The following is a 16,404-nucleotide window of genomic DNA, read 5'->3' on the forward strand; positions in this document are numbered from 1 at the left end:
TTGGTGAGGGTTACATATATATGTTTTATCAGCAAGTTAATGCAGTGAAAACATTTGGTCATATTAGACCCTGTCTCATTTTAAATCTTTTCATGCTAGAAGTAGTAAAACTCAGCGAGAAAGTATTTTGCGGAATTTGTAGGACTTTTTAAAATCAGTTGTAACAGTGCTAACAAGAGCAATATCAGATAACGTTTCCCATGTTTCTACACAGTGCACTTTCACTCTGTTCTGGAAAGGACATTTCTACAGGTGAGAAGGTAGATCAGCCTCCAAGCCCATTCAGTCTTTGATTTCTGTGCTGAGACTACTAATAAAAGTACCAGTTGTCATAGTTGTTTTTTGTGATGTAGACACTAGGGATGAACTAACAGCTTCCATAAAAAGGAGCATCAATCTGTACTTCATCCTTCCTTGAAACCAACCCAAACCCAACTTTTTATTATTTTTTTAAGGGTTATGTTAACTTTTCCTCCCCCCAGACTGTTTTTATTTCTGATCTCCTGGGAAACAGAAAGTAACAGAAATATAGTGAGGAGGCCTGTTGTCTTGGGCCCAGATCTTCATATCTGCCTGAGCTGAACTCAGAGAAGCATGGGCAAGGTGAATCTAACTCACAAGCCCCCTGTGTAACTCAGGGATTGTCAGCATATAAATCGCTCCAACTATATACTCTCTAGCAGAAGGCAAACAGATAGTGGGCTGAGGACTTATCTCTAGACCTATACAGTCTAGTTTTGTAGACACACAAGATTTGGATAGATCAAATAAGCATACAAACTTTGACATGCTTATCTTAAATAAACTCTGCATTTTTTGAGTTGTGCACATTACTAGTGATAAATAATTTGAATTAGTGACCATAAAGAATTAGAAATGAGACCATGACCAGGACGGTGCCAGCCTCTTTCTGGCAGGGAGAGGGCTGAGGTGGGCCTCAGCTCCTGCCCCCAACGGTCCCGACCCCTGGCGAGGTCAGAGTCTGGAAGTCAGAGCTGGGCAGTGCATGGTGCCAGCTGCTTGCAGGCAGTAAAAGCCACCAAGATTGGGGGGACTGGTTCTGGGGCCGGCAGAGCCCTTGGGGAACAACGACTGTGTGGGACAGGACCCAAGAGCCCAGGTTGCAATGGGTCAGTCAGGCCATTGTGGGAAGCCCTAAATCCTCCGCCTGACCTGGGCAGCGCACCGCGGTGGGCGGGGACACAGATCAGAAGCTGTTCTCCGACACCTCTGTCCCCTGCCCAGGCTTAATCCTGTGCTGCTACTGGAACTGGGTGCCTGGCCAACAGCCGCTGCTCTCTCCGCGCTGCCTTCAGAGCTGGACATACAGAGAGTGGCAGCTGCTACCAGAGGGTTATGCGGGGGTGGGGGGGAAGGGGTGAAAGCAAACCAGCACTGCCCCTGATGCTGACTTTAGAACTCAAACAAAGTTCAGGCATGTTCACAGTTTTGTGCAGACTATTACAAATATAGAGGAGAGCGACAAAATTTACATTTAGTTCCAGGATCAGATTTCAAAACCTACACGTTCAGAGGACTTTGGATTCTATGGTTTTGTTTAGATACTAAATGGAGACTGTCTGCTAATTTCATATGTTACCAACCTGCTGCCAAGTGTTGGCATGTCTCTAAAGATATCATCAGCCAGGATTTCCACTCCTGAATGTCAGCTCGCTAGTGCAAGACAGGCAGAACTCCCCAAATTCTTGAAGAGTATGGTCCCTACGGACTGTGGTAGCAGGATGGAGCACAAGTCAGCCACCACATTGGTATGTGATCATCCTCTGACTAACCACTGCCTTTTGAAACTTCCAATGAGTTTCTTGTTGGCTACAGTCACCTTGTAGGAGCTGCATTTGCTTCAGTTGCCATTTGGCTTTTTATTCCCAGGATTCTTATCCACAGAGGACTCCTCTGTTGTCACGTATATTTCCACTGCAGAACAGCACAAGGATAATGACTCTTGTGGGAGGGTCATACATTCCCCACATGTTTAGAATATATGTTGAGAAGCGAAGAAGAATACTGTAGCAAACTGAAAATACAGTGTGAGTTTTAGGGAGGCAAAATTAATCAACCTGATTGCAATTTTAGCATGTATCTTCTTAAATTAGCTATTTTTATTGCACTCTGAATATGATTTTGCAAGATCTTCTTTATCAAACATTGTCCTATTTAAGGTCGCAACTGTTCATTCCCTGATTGAATGCATTTTGTGTGTGCATTTCCTTGGATCATTAGAATTACCAAATAAAGGAATCCAGTCACATATAGCTAACTACTATACCATTCTTGATATTTAAACAAAATCCAAATAACATCTTGCAGAAATATATAGCAAGTTCTCTTTCATTGAACAATATGAACACAATACAATATAAGACTTTGAAATTCAAATAAGTACATTATCAAATTGTCCACATAATTTTATCCCTCTCACTACTGTGATCCGTAATCTCCACTGGGCATGTCTAACAAGTGCAGCATTTGATGATAGTTATGTGAAATAATTTTGGGACATGTAGTATAAAAAGTAATTTTTATTGGAACAATTCTTAAGACTGTATTGCACTCAGTCTTCGCTATGTAGAGCATATAAATGATTCTAATGAAGAATTGCTATGCTATTAATTTTGAGTGTTCATTTTGAAGAAGCTGCATCAAATCCTTCTTTCCCCCATTTTGATTAGCAATATTCACTGCCAGAGCAGAGCTAGCTAATCATTATGATCCTTTAGAAGCTATACTGCTCTCACGCTAATATGCAAACAAATGTTTTCAGGATTGCTTTTAAAGATAGTCCAGTGTCCCCAGTTAAAGAGCAGGAATATTCACTCAGAACTACAGGACCAGAGTTTCTGAGCTGTTGAAACAGGAGAAATATCCTGGTTTTATATATGTATGTTTTGTTTTGTTTATTTTTTAAAGTGCTGTCTCATGAATAATTTATAAACCTTCTCTAGCTTTTCTTCCCTGTGTGATGGGCTGCCAACACAAATACCGATGCTAGACATTGATGCCACTGAGCATGTCTGACTTTTCTAGGAACTGTTCTCACTGTTTTTTAGGCCTGCTGAGCTGGCAGTTGTGTGGTAATGAATTCAGTCAATATGTTTACGAGCTGAGAGATTGTAAGCATAACAGAGGTCTTACCTAACAGTGAGTTATAATAAGCCATGGCAGTTGCAAGTAAGGTTGAAGCTGGGTTAAGTGCAAGCCTCTTGGTGTGGGCCCACTGCTGAAAACTTGAGAGCTTCAACAACACACAAACCAAGTGCCTCTATGAGGTACCATTCCATTTGACAGCACTTGTTTCCTCTCATGCCCTGACTTTGTATTCATTTAATCTTTCACCTTTCTTCACTCTCATTTAAGATGGATTACCATCATGCTTCATATGCGTTAGCAATTATCTTTTTCTGTATATTTTGTGCTTTTACTGCTCTGGTTACTTGGCATCATCTTTAAACTTAATGTGCAGTACTGCAGAATTAAGAAGACATCCAGCTCTATCATTTTACTATAATCAATGCTGAATGGATGCTTTGCACAGAGATATAGTAGGCTCTGAGAAACTTTGCTGTTAGTCACTGGATACATCAACTGGGTTATGTAGCACAACCATTAACATGATTTCTACAGTCTCAGACTACATAAATTCTGCAGCTGTTGTGCGTGATCTAACTCATGACTACTGACATTTCTGATTCTCACCACACAGTAGTACTAAGCCAGATGCTTAATATGCAGCAAAGGTGTGTTTAGTATTCTCAATAATGAAATGAATCCATTTATAATGCGTTTTACTCTTCTCATTTCCTCACTGGTATTTCCATGATCTCAAATTGATCTTTGCCTCAGAGTATAAATTAATTTGATTTTTAGGGTGATGGCATCTCTTTTTTCATGTGCTATTTTAAAAGAAAGTACATAAATGGACTGCTTAAGATAAATGATTCTAATATCATGCCTGACTGAGCAAGGACTACCAGATCTCTTTTCCACTAATATAAGCAAAAAGCTGTGACTATCATTTAATCCCTGATAATAAAATATTAAAATGAATAATTGGTTAGCATTTTTAAAGTAATGTGGAAACTTTTTTAAATTGTTTTTTTTTTCTTCTTAATGCTTGGAAATTTGTTTGGGTGAGGGAAATTGGGAGGAGCAGGAACTGGGATCAGATATTAATTATCCTCTAACCTGTCTTTTAGATGGGATTCCATTGAGCTGGTGGGTTGGAAGAACCAATGAAACACAAACTTACTGGGGAGGATCCTTGCCTGATGTTCAGAAATGTGCTTGTGGATTAGAGGGGAGCTGCATTGATTCCCAGCATTACTGCAACTGCGATGCTGACAGAAATGAATGGTGATTTTTGTATTGTTTGCTTGTGCTCAATTCTTTGCTGTTGAAAAACAAACTCAACAATTATATAGGATTTAGCAGCTATGGACAAGCAGTGTTATTAGGAACAAAAACACAAACCTGTAAGATATGCTGCTACCCCCAGTTCAAAATATGATTTCTCACCATCATTAGCTAAATTAAGGGGTTAATATATAATATTTTGCTGTGATTTCTTGTATTTAGTTGCTATTTGAGGATGATATATTTTTATATTTAGACTGTCCAATTTTCAGTAAATTGCTTGTTTTGCCAGTGGTTAAAGGCTTACATTTGGTATGTATTTCAGTTATTAAAATATTGAAGCTAATTGGATTTAAACTATGTATTAGTTGAGCAAAGCATTCATTTCTCATATTCATATTATCCTTTTTTCTATGCCTTTGCAGTGTTTTCTATGCCACTGCAGTTTAGCAGTGTTCTTTAATAGACTCCACTAGATTCTTTATCTAAGAATTTAGAGGGTAAAATCCTTGCCTCATTGCAGTCAATAGGAATTTTGCAATTGACTTCAGCAGAGCAGAGATTTCACATAGTTCTGGTAGCTCGGCAGGCTACAGCTGAACTCTACTGGTATTTCAGTTTGCAAAACTCAGCTCCTCATCTAAACTCTGTATTCACCTTGCATCATTTATCACCAGTTCAAATACTGTACAAAGTAGATATGAGCTGAAGCCATGAAGCGAGATCTGAACCAGAGTTAAGACTTCTCCAAAGTTTGTGGTAGGGGGTTGGATTCAATGTTCTGTTTCAGTAACAGCTCTAGTCCATTTTAGTTAGTTATTTACAGAAGTTAGGCAATTTAAATGAAAAAAATATTCTATTAATGGAACTTCTTAAGTATGTTTAATCTATACAAAACCCATGTACCTAGCAGGCAATGCATTGACACAGATTTGTGTTATAGTTGTGCTTGTGTCAGTAGTGTGTGAATATTTACATTTTTGCTGAAGTCTTCATACTTTTCACACATTTGGGAGTCTATAGTGGACAATGATGTTTCATTCTTACACAGTATGGCCAAGCAACCAGTGGGTCCTACTCAATTTAGTGTCAGCTGCTTGTTGCCCAGCATATTTTAAAATGAAGCCACTTATTTAGATATCTAAATTTGGATTTAGGAGCTTAACTTTAGGCACTCAGTTTTTAACATATTAACATATTATTGCTAAGGCCTTTTGTTTTACAGCATTTTTAAAGTTAGACAGAAAAAGATTTTCAAAAATTACTAGTGAATTTGAGGTCTTCAATTTTTTGGTTCCCAGACTGAGACATCTTAAAGAGGCCTGATTTTCAGAAGTACCACACTCTGAGATTCCGGCCTGTTGATGGTGTCTGAAGTCAAGCAGCTAAAATTTGAGGCATCCAAAATCACTAGTCGCTTCTGAATATCTTGGCCAAAATGTTCATGTTAGGAAGGGAAATATACTAAAGAAAATTTTAAAAGACATCAATTTTGTGGAGTACTATGAATGACGTATGGTAAATGTTCTGAACTTAGAAGTCCTATCTTGCTCCAAAACAGTGGAAAGTTCCCCCCGGGTGCCACCTGGAACTGGGGTACCACTGAGCCCGCTGACCCTCCAGCCTGGTCTCCCTTTCACACTGTACTGCTGTGACAAGCTGCAAAGCCCTGCAGCCTGCACTTTCACCAGCATTCACCCAGGCAGTGACCTAAGTTACATGTAAACTGCGCGGCCATGCAGCAGCCTATTTAGCACCATGCAGGTGCTTAGGGAATCCGCCCGGGGACCTGCCACAGCAGGGGGAGGGGTGCCCCTCCCCAAGCCCCCACTTAGACTGGCCCCCAACCTGCCACGGGAGGAGCGCCCGTCCCTCAGCCCCAACTCACCCTACGGCCTGGACCTGCCGCAGCCGGAGTGGCCTGGACCCAGCTGTGGCTGGATCAGGCCCAGGCACGGCCAGAATGGCATGGCCCAGGTGGCCCTCCCCCGTCCTGGGCTTTGCACACCGGTCAAAGGTCACTGGTTTAGATTAAAACAAAAACAAGTTTATTAACTACAAAAGATAGATTTTAAGTGATCATAAGTGAGCAAACAGATCAAATCAGATTACCTAGCAGGCAGACTTGTAGATTCATAAGGCACAAGCTACAATTGCTTTGCATCTTGGAATCCCCAGGAGTTTCATACACAGGCTAGAAATCCCTTTAGCCTGGGTCCAGCACTTCTGCCAGTTCAGTCTTTGTTCCTTAGGTTCCAGGAATCCTCTTGTGTGGGGAGTGAAAAACCACACATGATGTCACTCCCTGCCTTATATAGCTTTAGCACATGGCAGGAACACTATGTTTCAAAACTCAGTTCCCAGACCGGTTTGTGGAAAAATACTGACATCCCAAGATGGAGTCCAGCATCATGTGGCCTGGTTACATGTCCTCGTAGAGTCATAGTAACCATTACTTACAGCCTATCTGTAGCGTTCTCAGGAAGGCTTACCATGTGGGGGATAAGCTTCTCCTAAGTCCTATTGTTTTTTCTAATGGCCCATTGCCTGAATATTCCCCACCCACTATCTAGACTGAAAGCATCTTGTCTAGTGGGCGTTACCCAGGTTTAACTATATTTGAAGTACAGATACATAGTCAATATGCTTAACTTCAGATACAAAAAGGGCACATGCATACAAATAGGATAATCATAACTTTTCCAATGACACCTCGCATGACTTATCTTGCATAAAATACATCATAAGTATGCTATAATCATATCATAATATCACTTTGAAGAATATGGGGTGCAGTGTCTCAGAGAATACCATGAAAATGAGGAGCATGGGTGTGGTTCCTCCTGGCACTGGGATAGAGAATGTGAGGCAGAGACAAGGTGGCTATCCTTGCTGTATAAAATAGGAATCCATGGATCCCATTGTCCTCAAAATAGGCACTCAGCCCTCCTTCAAATGAACAGCTAGTGGGCTTGGGTTGGGAATTTTGATACTCCAAAGAGGGGGAGCTGGTTAGGAAAGCTGGCAGATGCAGAAATGAAAACACAGCAAAGGGTTAGTCACAACCCGGTACAGTTTCCATAGATTTACAAATGTATTTAGAAACACAAAGGATGTGCATCTTCAGTGCATTCCTCACTTGGTAATATCTGCCTATTTTCTTTCTATTACAGAGCTTAAACAAATGTGCAGAATTTCCCTATTACTGTACCATAAAAAAAATATAGAGAGCTTATGTTTGCCAGCTGTCAAATAAACGTAAATAAGTAAACACATTTTGAGACAGGATATGGAATAGTTTCTAATATGTGCAATATATTCTTGCTCACTTTGGGCACACACCATTTAATCCCTGCTCACATTCATATGTCCCTTTCATATGTGCTTTATACAGCTGTATAAAAGAGACAAGACAAAATAGATGCAGACTTGGAACGTGTGTGCGTCCATTTTAACTGCTGAGTGTAATTTGCATAAGTATATTAAAATAGTTTATTGACAATTTATCAAAATGTGCATTATGTCTCTGCATCTTTTTCTTACAATGCAATGTTTGCATTTTCACTTGTTCTGGAACGATACATTATAAAAAATGGAATTTACCTCAATGCCTCTTTGGGCACAGAGAGAGACATAGGTTTTTCAGAAATAGTTCAGTTCTGCTCTATTACAAAGGCAGGATCTAGGGAACTATCAAGAACCCAAAATTAAATCACCCCAAGTTACTGTATGTGTCTGAAAATCTCAACTTTAGGGGGGAACACTGTGTCATCGTAGATTAGACATGACCACACCTGGCTTCCAATCTTGGTTCTTTTTGTGTGTCATTGGGCAAGTCAAAACCCCTGAATGTGTTTACAGATCCATAGCATAGAGAGAACTGTATTTATTTATCCCACAGGTAAATAGTGTTTTAAAGTTCTATGTAAGTATCAAGTGTTATGACGTTCACTCACTGGGATGGATAGATTGAGGACTCAAGACCACTTTATTCCCAGCCTTGGGTTTAGGCCACTGTGGCACATGGCTTGAGGGGAAACAACAACTTTTCCTGAGTGAATTTTTGCAGTCCTACTCAAAAATTGAACTACTCCTGGCCAAAAAAGCATATAAAAGATGCTTTTGTAGTTTTCATGCTTCACAGCATAAAAGGTTTAGTCTGCTGATATTTCTTGAATGATTGCACTTTTAAAGTGCAAAATAATGCCAAGAATTTGTATGATTTTTTTGAGGTGGGGTGGGAGTGGGGATGGGGGCGGGGAGTGGTGGAAAAATTCATCAGTTTCACTAAGTTCTACAAGCAAACCCTTTTCCACTCCCCTCCAGTGCAAGTCCATAGACTCTAGGAGAGATGGGTAGCTAAAAGCTTATCACATCCACAGAGAGATATGGTCTGCATGTTGGGAAGTGTATCTAGCACTTTCACACAGCTCAGGATAATAGCAAAGAGTGTTTCACAAGGCATTCCCTTGCTCTTACCTGTGGATGCTGTGGTTGTTTCTGATTCCTGTCTCTGTGTCAGTTAAAGTAGGATGTAGTCCTAAACTATTTATCAGAATAAATATGTTATCAGTGAATTAGAAATGGATCAAAGGGTTGAATTTTCCAAAGAGGTCATTGATGATCTAATTGCTCCCATCGACTTCAATGGGAACAAAGTTAGGCCAGTACTGAATACTTATGAAACCCAAAGGTCCAGTCCTGCTCCTATCTAAATTAGTTGATTAATAACTTAGGTTTCTTGTTAATAGCCTACCTGAGGTTAAAAGATCTTCTGATTATCAGTCCTGTGCTCAAACTAGTAGACCACCCTGTCTCCCTCTCTGAATAATTTAAGCAATATATGTTGGTCATTTCTGTACTCTACATGTTTAGTTCAGTTTTGATTTTTGTGTCCTTTTGTGGTTTGTTGTCTTTTCAGTGTGCCTTTTTAACTTTATAATATTAAATAGAAGAGAATGTCAAAATGATTAAAATTACACTCTCAAAGTATCTTAATTTTTCACAATTAGAGAACAAGCCATCTTAGATGCACTGCTTTCTTTATGAGACAAAATTACTTGACACATGAAAATGCACACTAGGTTTAGGAAGGAAGCTAAGTACCTAATTATGTTGAAAATAAAATGTCATGCTTATGAAGATGATGACAACCCTAAGCCTACATACTTGATTCTGTGATCTCACTTAGGCCTGCAACAGATTTAAATACTCTTACTGACCATGAGGTCAATATGGAAGTATTTGTAAGTATGCTCCCATTTATTCACACAATCACCCATCTTACCTGAACAGTACAGCTATAACTTTTGAAAATTTAGTCCTACATGTATTTCTTTTTTTAGTTCAATGAGTCCATTAAAAGGACAATATAATTCTTTTATGTGACTGTTAATCAGAAATATTTAGGAGATGTTTGTTTTCTATTTTAATTTTTCAGGGCTAATGATACTGGATTCCTCTCTTATAAAGAGCATCTACCAGTAACTGAAATTGTTGTCACGGATACAGACCGACCAAATTCTGAAGCAGCTTACAAGCTTGGGCCTTTGCTTTGTCGGGGTGATAGTAAGTAACAACAAGAGAAACTTTCAAGCTACAAATAATTCACTAGTTTTACACACTTAGTGTTCAACGGTCTACAATGTATTTTAAGATCAACCAACTGTTAATGGCAAATTCAATAGGAAACGAGGGAGAGAGTGACAGGATCTTCAAGCAGAAGTGTGCAAATAACAGATTTTTCAGTTTACTGGCAGTTCTGAAAAATGTAAATAAAAAATAATTTTACATCTACACGCAAGATCTATTTCAGATCTTTGGAGAATCAAAAAGTAAAAATAACCCAAAAACATTTCAGGTCCAGTGAAATGTTTGATTTTGACTTTGAACGTCTTTTTCATGTTTTTGCAATTTTTTGAAAAAAAAATGAAGGAATTTTGAAATGAAAAATAATTTCAACCTGAAAAATTGAATTTTTTCATGTACTATGTGTCAAAACTAAATGTTTCACATTTTTTTAAATGTTTCTTTTTCAAATGAACAAGTTGGTGAAATAGACATGATCTTACAAAATGTTTTGGTGTTGCCAAATCTGCATTTTTTCAGTTCAAAAATATTTCAACTGAAAAATTTCACCTGGCTCTATCTTCAAGGAAGCAGAATTTACAATTAGGTATTATACATATGAGGAGGTAGACCAGAGGTAATGATGGATCTAGTTTGAATAGTTAGCATGAAGACATTATGACTCATGTTTTTTGTGATATGTTGTTTCATTTTTGGTTAAAGCATGACTGTGCAGAGATGATTAAGATGTACTGCAGTGTGTTGGGAGACATACACCCCTTACTGGACATGTAGTCCACTAATTCACACCACTCCTTTTATCTGGTGTCTTCATATCATATTTTATAAGACCTGAGATACTATGAGTACTTAGCTAAAATGGGTACTGGTGTGGCTGAGAAAATTGTGCCAAGGGATATTATGTTCCAAACTAGTACTACCAGGTCTTACACCAGGGTAGGATCACTAGTCAGTGAAATCATTCTGCCTGGATAATATTAAAGAGAATGAATCAAAGATTACTCTTTAACAATTGATTTCCTGGGAAAAAATGAACAGCGGTGACTTATAAGAATATTATTTCCACTGACCATGCTATGACTAGGACATAGTTTCACCTTATGCTTGAACACAATTTTCCATATATTATAGTGTGTTAAATTTGAAATCAGATAACACTAAAAAAATAAGGCCAAAGGGAACACAGATTAATGAAAACTCTTTTGTAAAACACAAACAGCACATCTTTTAGATTAGTGGAAAAATATTAGAACTATTTTTTAATTTTTTTAAAAGAATAATGCCAAGTACCAGTAAGATATTTGGTACTATGCAATGGCAAACATCCATGGCATTCTAATTGTAAGCATGATAGTAACATTTATTTTGTTCTGCGCCTCTGGGCAGGAGAACACCACAAATAAGATCGCATACCAAATATCCATTTCTCAGAAGTGCTGTTGAACAAGGAAAAATAGATATTCTTGGACTCACATTCATGGTTTGAGTGCTCACCAGAGATTATTGTTTCTTTCTGTTTCTGCCACTGTCAAACACTAAATTATATGATTCCACTTCAAGGGGGATAGCCTCTTATTTACCTATATCCTTTATTCTTTTTTAACAGACAGAAATTTGTAGCATCGTAATTGCTCACTGGCATACTCTTCAGAAGGTGCTGAGGGAGGATGTTTACTTCCTTTTCTGATATACATCCACTATGCTCCGGAAGGTTGTGAAATCTCATGGTCCAATAATCACCTATACATATATGAAAAATAATTGTTTATGGCAAACATTGAAATAAAGTAGATCTGCAGATAGTGCACTGAATTGGCTTAAACAGTGTGTTCAGTATGACCGTGAATAAAATAGGGTTTTTTTAAGGTGTTTGTTTATCCTCATTGGCTGTCATTTACACAAATATACTCCATAGCTTCTAAACACTAATGCGGACCAGAAGTCAAGCTGAGATATGACAGGAATATGTCAAGGCAATACAGTATTTGAGATAAATATAATTCTTACCACATCTATATCTATAGATCATAATCTATCTATACAAATATTAATTAATTCTCTCAGAACACCTGATAAAGGTATATATATTATCTCCATTTCACAGATGCAGAAATTGACCCACAGAGGGTGTGGGATTCTCAAGTACCTATGGTCAGACCATGGGACCTCATAGCTCTCAGTCCTCTGCTCATAACACTAAGCCACACCTTTCTCTCTTGACAATATATTCTTGGACTATCTGCTGTTGGCTTTCTCCATTTTCCTCCATAAATTTCTATTTGCACATTATAGTGTACCTAATAAATTGTAATAATAAATAAACCTACAGATTTTGGTTTCAGATTTGACATAGTAGCTGGGCTTAGTGCAAATAAAGAGACTAAATGAATCTCTGATCAGCAGAGTTAAGGACAATAAGGAGAGGTGTTTTTTTTTTTTTTTTGTTAAGTTATTGAGTGCAAAAGGAATCCTAACAATGATATTGGCCCATTACTGGATGGAAATGTTAGAATTGTTGGTAATAATGCAAGCAGGGCAGAAGTGTCAATAAATATTTCTGTTCTGTTTTTGGGAAAAAGCCAAGTGATGCATTAATATCATATGATGATGGTGAAATACTTTTAACAGCCTCCTTAGTTACAATTGGAATGGAAACAGCAGCTACTAAAGCTAGACATTTATAAATCAGCAGGTCCAGATAACTTGTATGCTAGGGTTTCTGAAAAGCTGGCCAAGGAGCTCTCTGGACCATTAATACATCTTGGAACACTGGGGAAGTTCCAGAGAACTGGAAGAAAGCTAGTACTGTGCATAGATCCTGGGCAAAATACCGGAACACCTTATATGGGGCTCTGTTAATACAGAATTAAAGGAAGGTAAGATAATGAATGCCATTTGTCACAGTCCTGGTCAAGCTCCCTCTGCGGGATACTCACCAGGTTCCTGTGTTTGAATCCTAGTGCTTGGACCTATGTGCTTTTAGCTTGCTGAATCTGAGCAGAGTCCAGGCACTGTCTCTGCCTTTGTGTCTCCAGACACACTCTTGGGGTAGAGATTCTGTGTCTAACATCCCCTTCTGAGAGTTGGGGTACCATGGCCCAACTGCATAGGTCCTGAGATTAGTGCCAGCTCCCCAGACTCTCCAGTAGCTTAAATACACTCTTCCCAGAGTTCCAACTTTGTGGGCACTCTGATTTATGCTTTATCCCTTCAGGGACATGTGATAGTGGAAGCAAAGACAGAATTTTCACAGGGTTTCTTACACAATCACTTTTTACTTTAGACAGAAAAAGAGATGTACATATCTAGGCAAACCAAGAAACACTTACAAACAAATCCTTGCCTCAGTTTCCTCACAGCTCTTGAGCTTTCTTTGGGATTTGAGTGAGTGAGGATCCAGGACCCTCTGTGTGATTCCACTCCTCCTGGTTCCTGTAGGCATCAGCCATCCCATTATCCTGATGTGCTTCCATTCGAATGGGAGCTATTAATGTTAATGCGTCTCCATTGTCTCTGTTCTGGGAGAGATGGGACACCAGCTCTGATAACAAAAGGCTGACACCACATCCACTTGAAGCATTCAGTAATACAGCAACTTCATAAAATCAACCAAAATTCATAAATTATACAAAGACAGATCTCTCAAGTATAGATTAGGATGAACCAAAATATGTCATACATTTATGTCAACTTTACCAAATTGTTTCAGTTTAAAAAAATAAGTGAAAACATTTTGTTTTGACATTTTTGAAAGAAAGTATTTTTTCAATTCAAAATTACTTTTAATTTTCAACATTTATTTTAATTTTATATTTTAAATATTTTTTAAAAGCTCAAAAATTAAACAAATTTCTGGTTGAATGAAACATTTAATGTAACCCGGAAAGAATTTATTTTTCAACTTTTTGTTTCATTGATTTTTATTTGTTTGCTTGGTATGGCCATGAACCAAAAAATCAGATATTTGCACAGCTTTATTGATTCCACACAACAATTTGATCAAATGAATTACATACTAACTAACTCAGAACACTCAAAATATAATTGTAAATGAGGAATAATCATCAAACAGGTGTATTTCTAGTGGTGTCCCACAGGGATTGGTCTTCGTCCAACTCTATTTAACATTTTTAATCAATGACCTGGAAGAAAAGAGAAAAACATCACTGATAAAGAGTGGAAGAGTAGTAAATAATGAGGAGAGGTCACGTCTTAGTGTCTGCACAATGCACCTCAGGTGGCATGTGGCCAGGATTCATCATCAAATTTGGTCTGCTGGTCGGATCACTGTCTTCCCCAGCTTAGGCCGGGTACTGATGTGGGGTGTGATGTGAACGCTGATCCATGCTCCTTAGGAGAGGTCACTGATACAAAACAATCTGAATCTTTTGGTAAGCTGGGCACAGTCAAACAATATGTGTTTTAATATGGCCAAAGTTATTTATTGCCTGTGACCTGTCCGTGACTTTTACTAAAAATATGCATGTACACCCTAGAAAAAAATAATGTGGGCTATACTTACAGGATGTGGGACTCTATCCTGCAAACCAGGGACTGAAAAGGACTTGGGGATCATGGCTGATAATCAGCTGAACAGGAGTTCACTGTGCGATGCTGTGGTCAAAAGGGCTAATGCAATCTTTGGTTGCATAAACAGGGGAATCTCGAGTAGGAGTAGAGAGGTTATTTTACTTCTGTGTTTGGTACTGGTGCAACTCCTACTAGAATACCATGTCTAGTTCTGGTGTCCACATCTCAGGAAAGAGATTGCTAAATTAGACAGGGTTCAGAGAAGAACCACAAGAATGATTACATGATTGAAAAACATGCTTTATAGTGAAAGACTCAAGGAACTTGATCAGTTTAGATTAAAAAAAAATTAAAAGGTGAAGGGGTGATTTTTATCATAGTCTATAATTACCTTCATGCAGAATAGAAATATGATAACATAGGGCTCACTAATCTAGCAGAGAAATATATAGTGAGATCCAGTGACTGGAAGTTGAAGCTAGACAAATACAGACTAGAAATAAGGTGTACATTTTTAACAGCAAGTGTAATTAATTATTGGAGCAATTTAACAAAGATAGTGATGGATTCTCCATTGCTGAAAAATTTTAAATCAATATTGGATATTTTGCTTAAAGAAATGCTCTAGTTCAAACAATAATTAATTCAGGAAAATCTCATAGCCTGTGTTATGCAGTATGTCAGACTAGATTATAACAATGGTCCTTTATCGCTTTATAATCTATGAATTTTATAATAAGCTGCAGTACAGGGGAGCTAGAAGTAGTGATACAGATGGGGCAGCTGTACTCACATATTATCAAAGGCAAACAGTTGCCAGATTTTGGAATGTTAGGAGGATCCGTTTAGAAGAAGTAATTTGCAGATTTTCAGTAATTGTGCCTTTCCACACTGCTGTGCTGAGCAAATGGGAATTTTTCCATGTTGCATCATCAAAAGAAATGTTGGGTAAATGTGAAAAGAAACATGTGAATAAGTCATGTAACTAGCAGAGTATGATTATTACCAGCACCACCCCCACCCCATCCCCACCTCTGATATTCCGCAACGGGGAAAAATCATTTTTCTAATGTACTTTTGTATAGAAGGCCACTTTAAGAGGAGATGGACCTCAGCTCCATACGTGACAAGATCAATTTATGTCCCCAGGTGGAGAAAATAGTGAAGGGCATGTGACTGATCAGGCCTAGGATATATAAAACAGAGGCCTGTGGAAAAGGCTAAGAATGCCAAACTCCAAGCAAGAAGGCCTGGGAGTTACTGCCAAGAGAGCAGGAAAATGGGAGGCGCTGTGCTCAGTTTAGCCCTGGGACAGAAGTGTCTGTGAACTGTGAAGGGAAGACAGATCCATGGGGACAAGGGGCTGGGCTGAGCCTTAGACTGGGATGAAGACTTTTTTGTTGTGAGTTCTGATTGGTTTATGCCACCTTGTTGGCATGATTTAATAAATTGAATCCTAAGGTATGTCTACACTACGAGAGTAGTTCGATTGTACTTAAATCGAATATGTGGAATCGATATTACAAAGTCGAACGTGTGTATCCACACTAAGGACAGTAATTCGACTTTGTGAGTCCACACTAACGGGGCAAGCGTCGACATTGGAAGCAGTGCACTGTGGGCAGCTATCCCACAGTTCCCGCAGTCCCCGCTGCCCATTGGAATTCTGGGTCGAGCCCCCAATGCCTGCTGGGGAAAAAAAATGTGTCGAGGGTGGTTTTGGGTAACTGTCGTCATCCAACCGTCACTCCCGCCCTCCCTCCCTGAAAGCGCCGGTGGGCTATCAGTTTGCGCACTTTTCTGCTGAGTGACATCGCGGACGCCACAGCACTGCGAGCATGGAGCCCGCTGCGACCATCGCTGCAGTTATGGCCGTTGTCAACACCTCGCACCTTATCAGCCACCTTTTCCAGA

The 16,404-nt window shown here is 38.9% G+C and overlaps 1 protein-coding gene across 2 annotated transcripts in view; it reads left to right on the forward strand.

Moving 5' to 3' along the window:
* Positions 1 to 16,404, forward strand: part of CNTNAP4 (contactin associated protein family member 4) — a 307,324-nt gene that overhangs the window by 241,143 nt on the left and 49,777 nt on the right. For both annotated transcript variants that reach the window (XM_034773172.1, XM_034773173.1), the window contains 2 exons: positions 4,215 to 4,371; positions 9,812 to 9,939. In XM_034773172.1, the coding sequence (XP_034629063.1) occupies positions 4,215 to 4,371; positions 9,812 to 9,939 (285 nt within the window). The remainder of the gene's footprint in view (positions 1 to 4,214; positions 4,372 to 9,811; positions 9,940 to 16,404) is intronic.

The sequence above is a fragment of the Trachemys scripta genome, chromosome 6 (genome assembly GCF_013100865.1).
Source record: "Trachemys scripta elegans isolate TJP31775 chromosome 6, CAS_Tse_1.0, whole genome shotgun sequence".
Taxonomy (NCBI): domain Eukaryota; kingdom Metazoa; phylum Chordata; order Testudines; family Emydidae; genus Trachemys; species Trachemys scripta.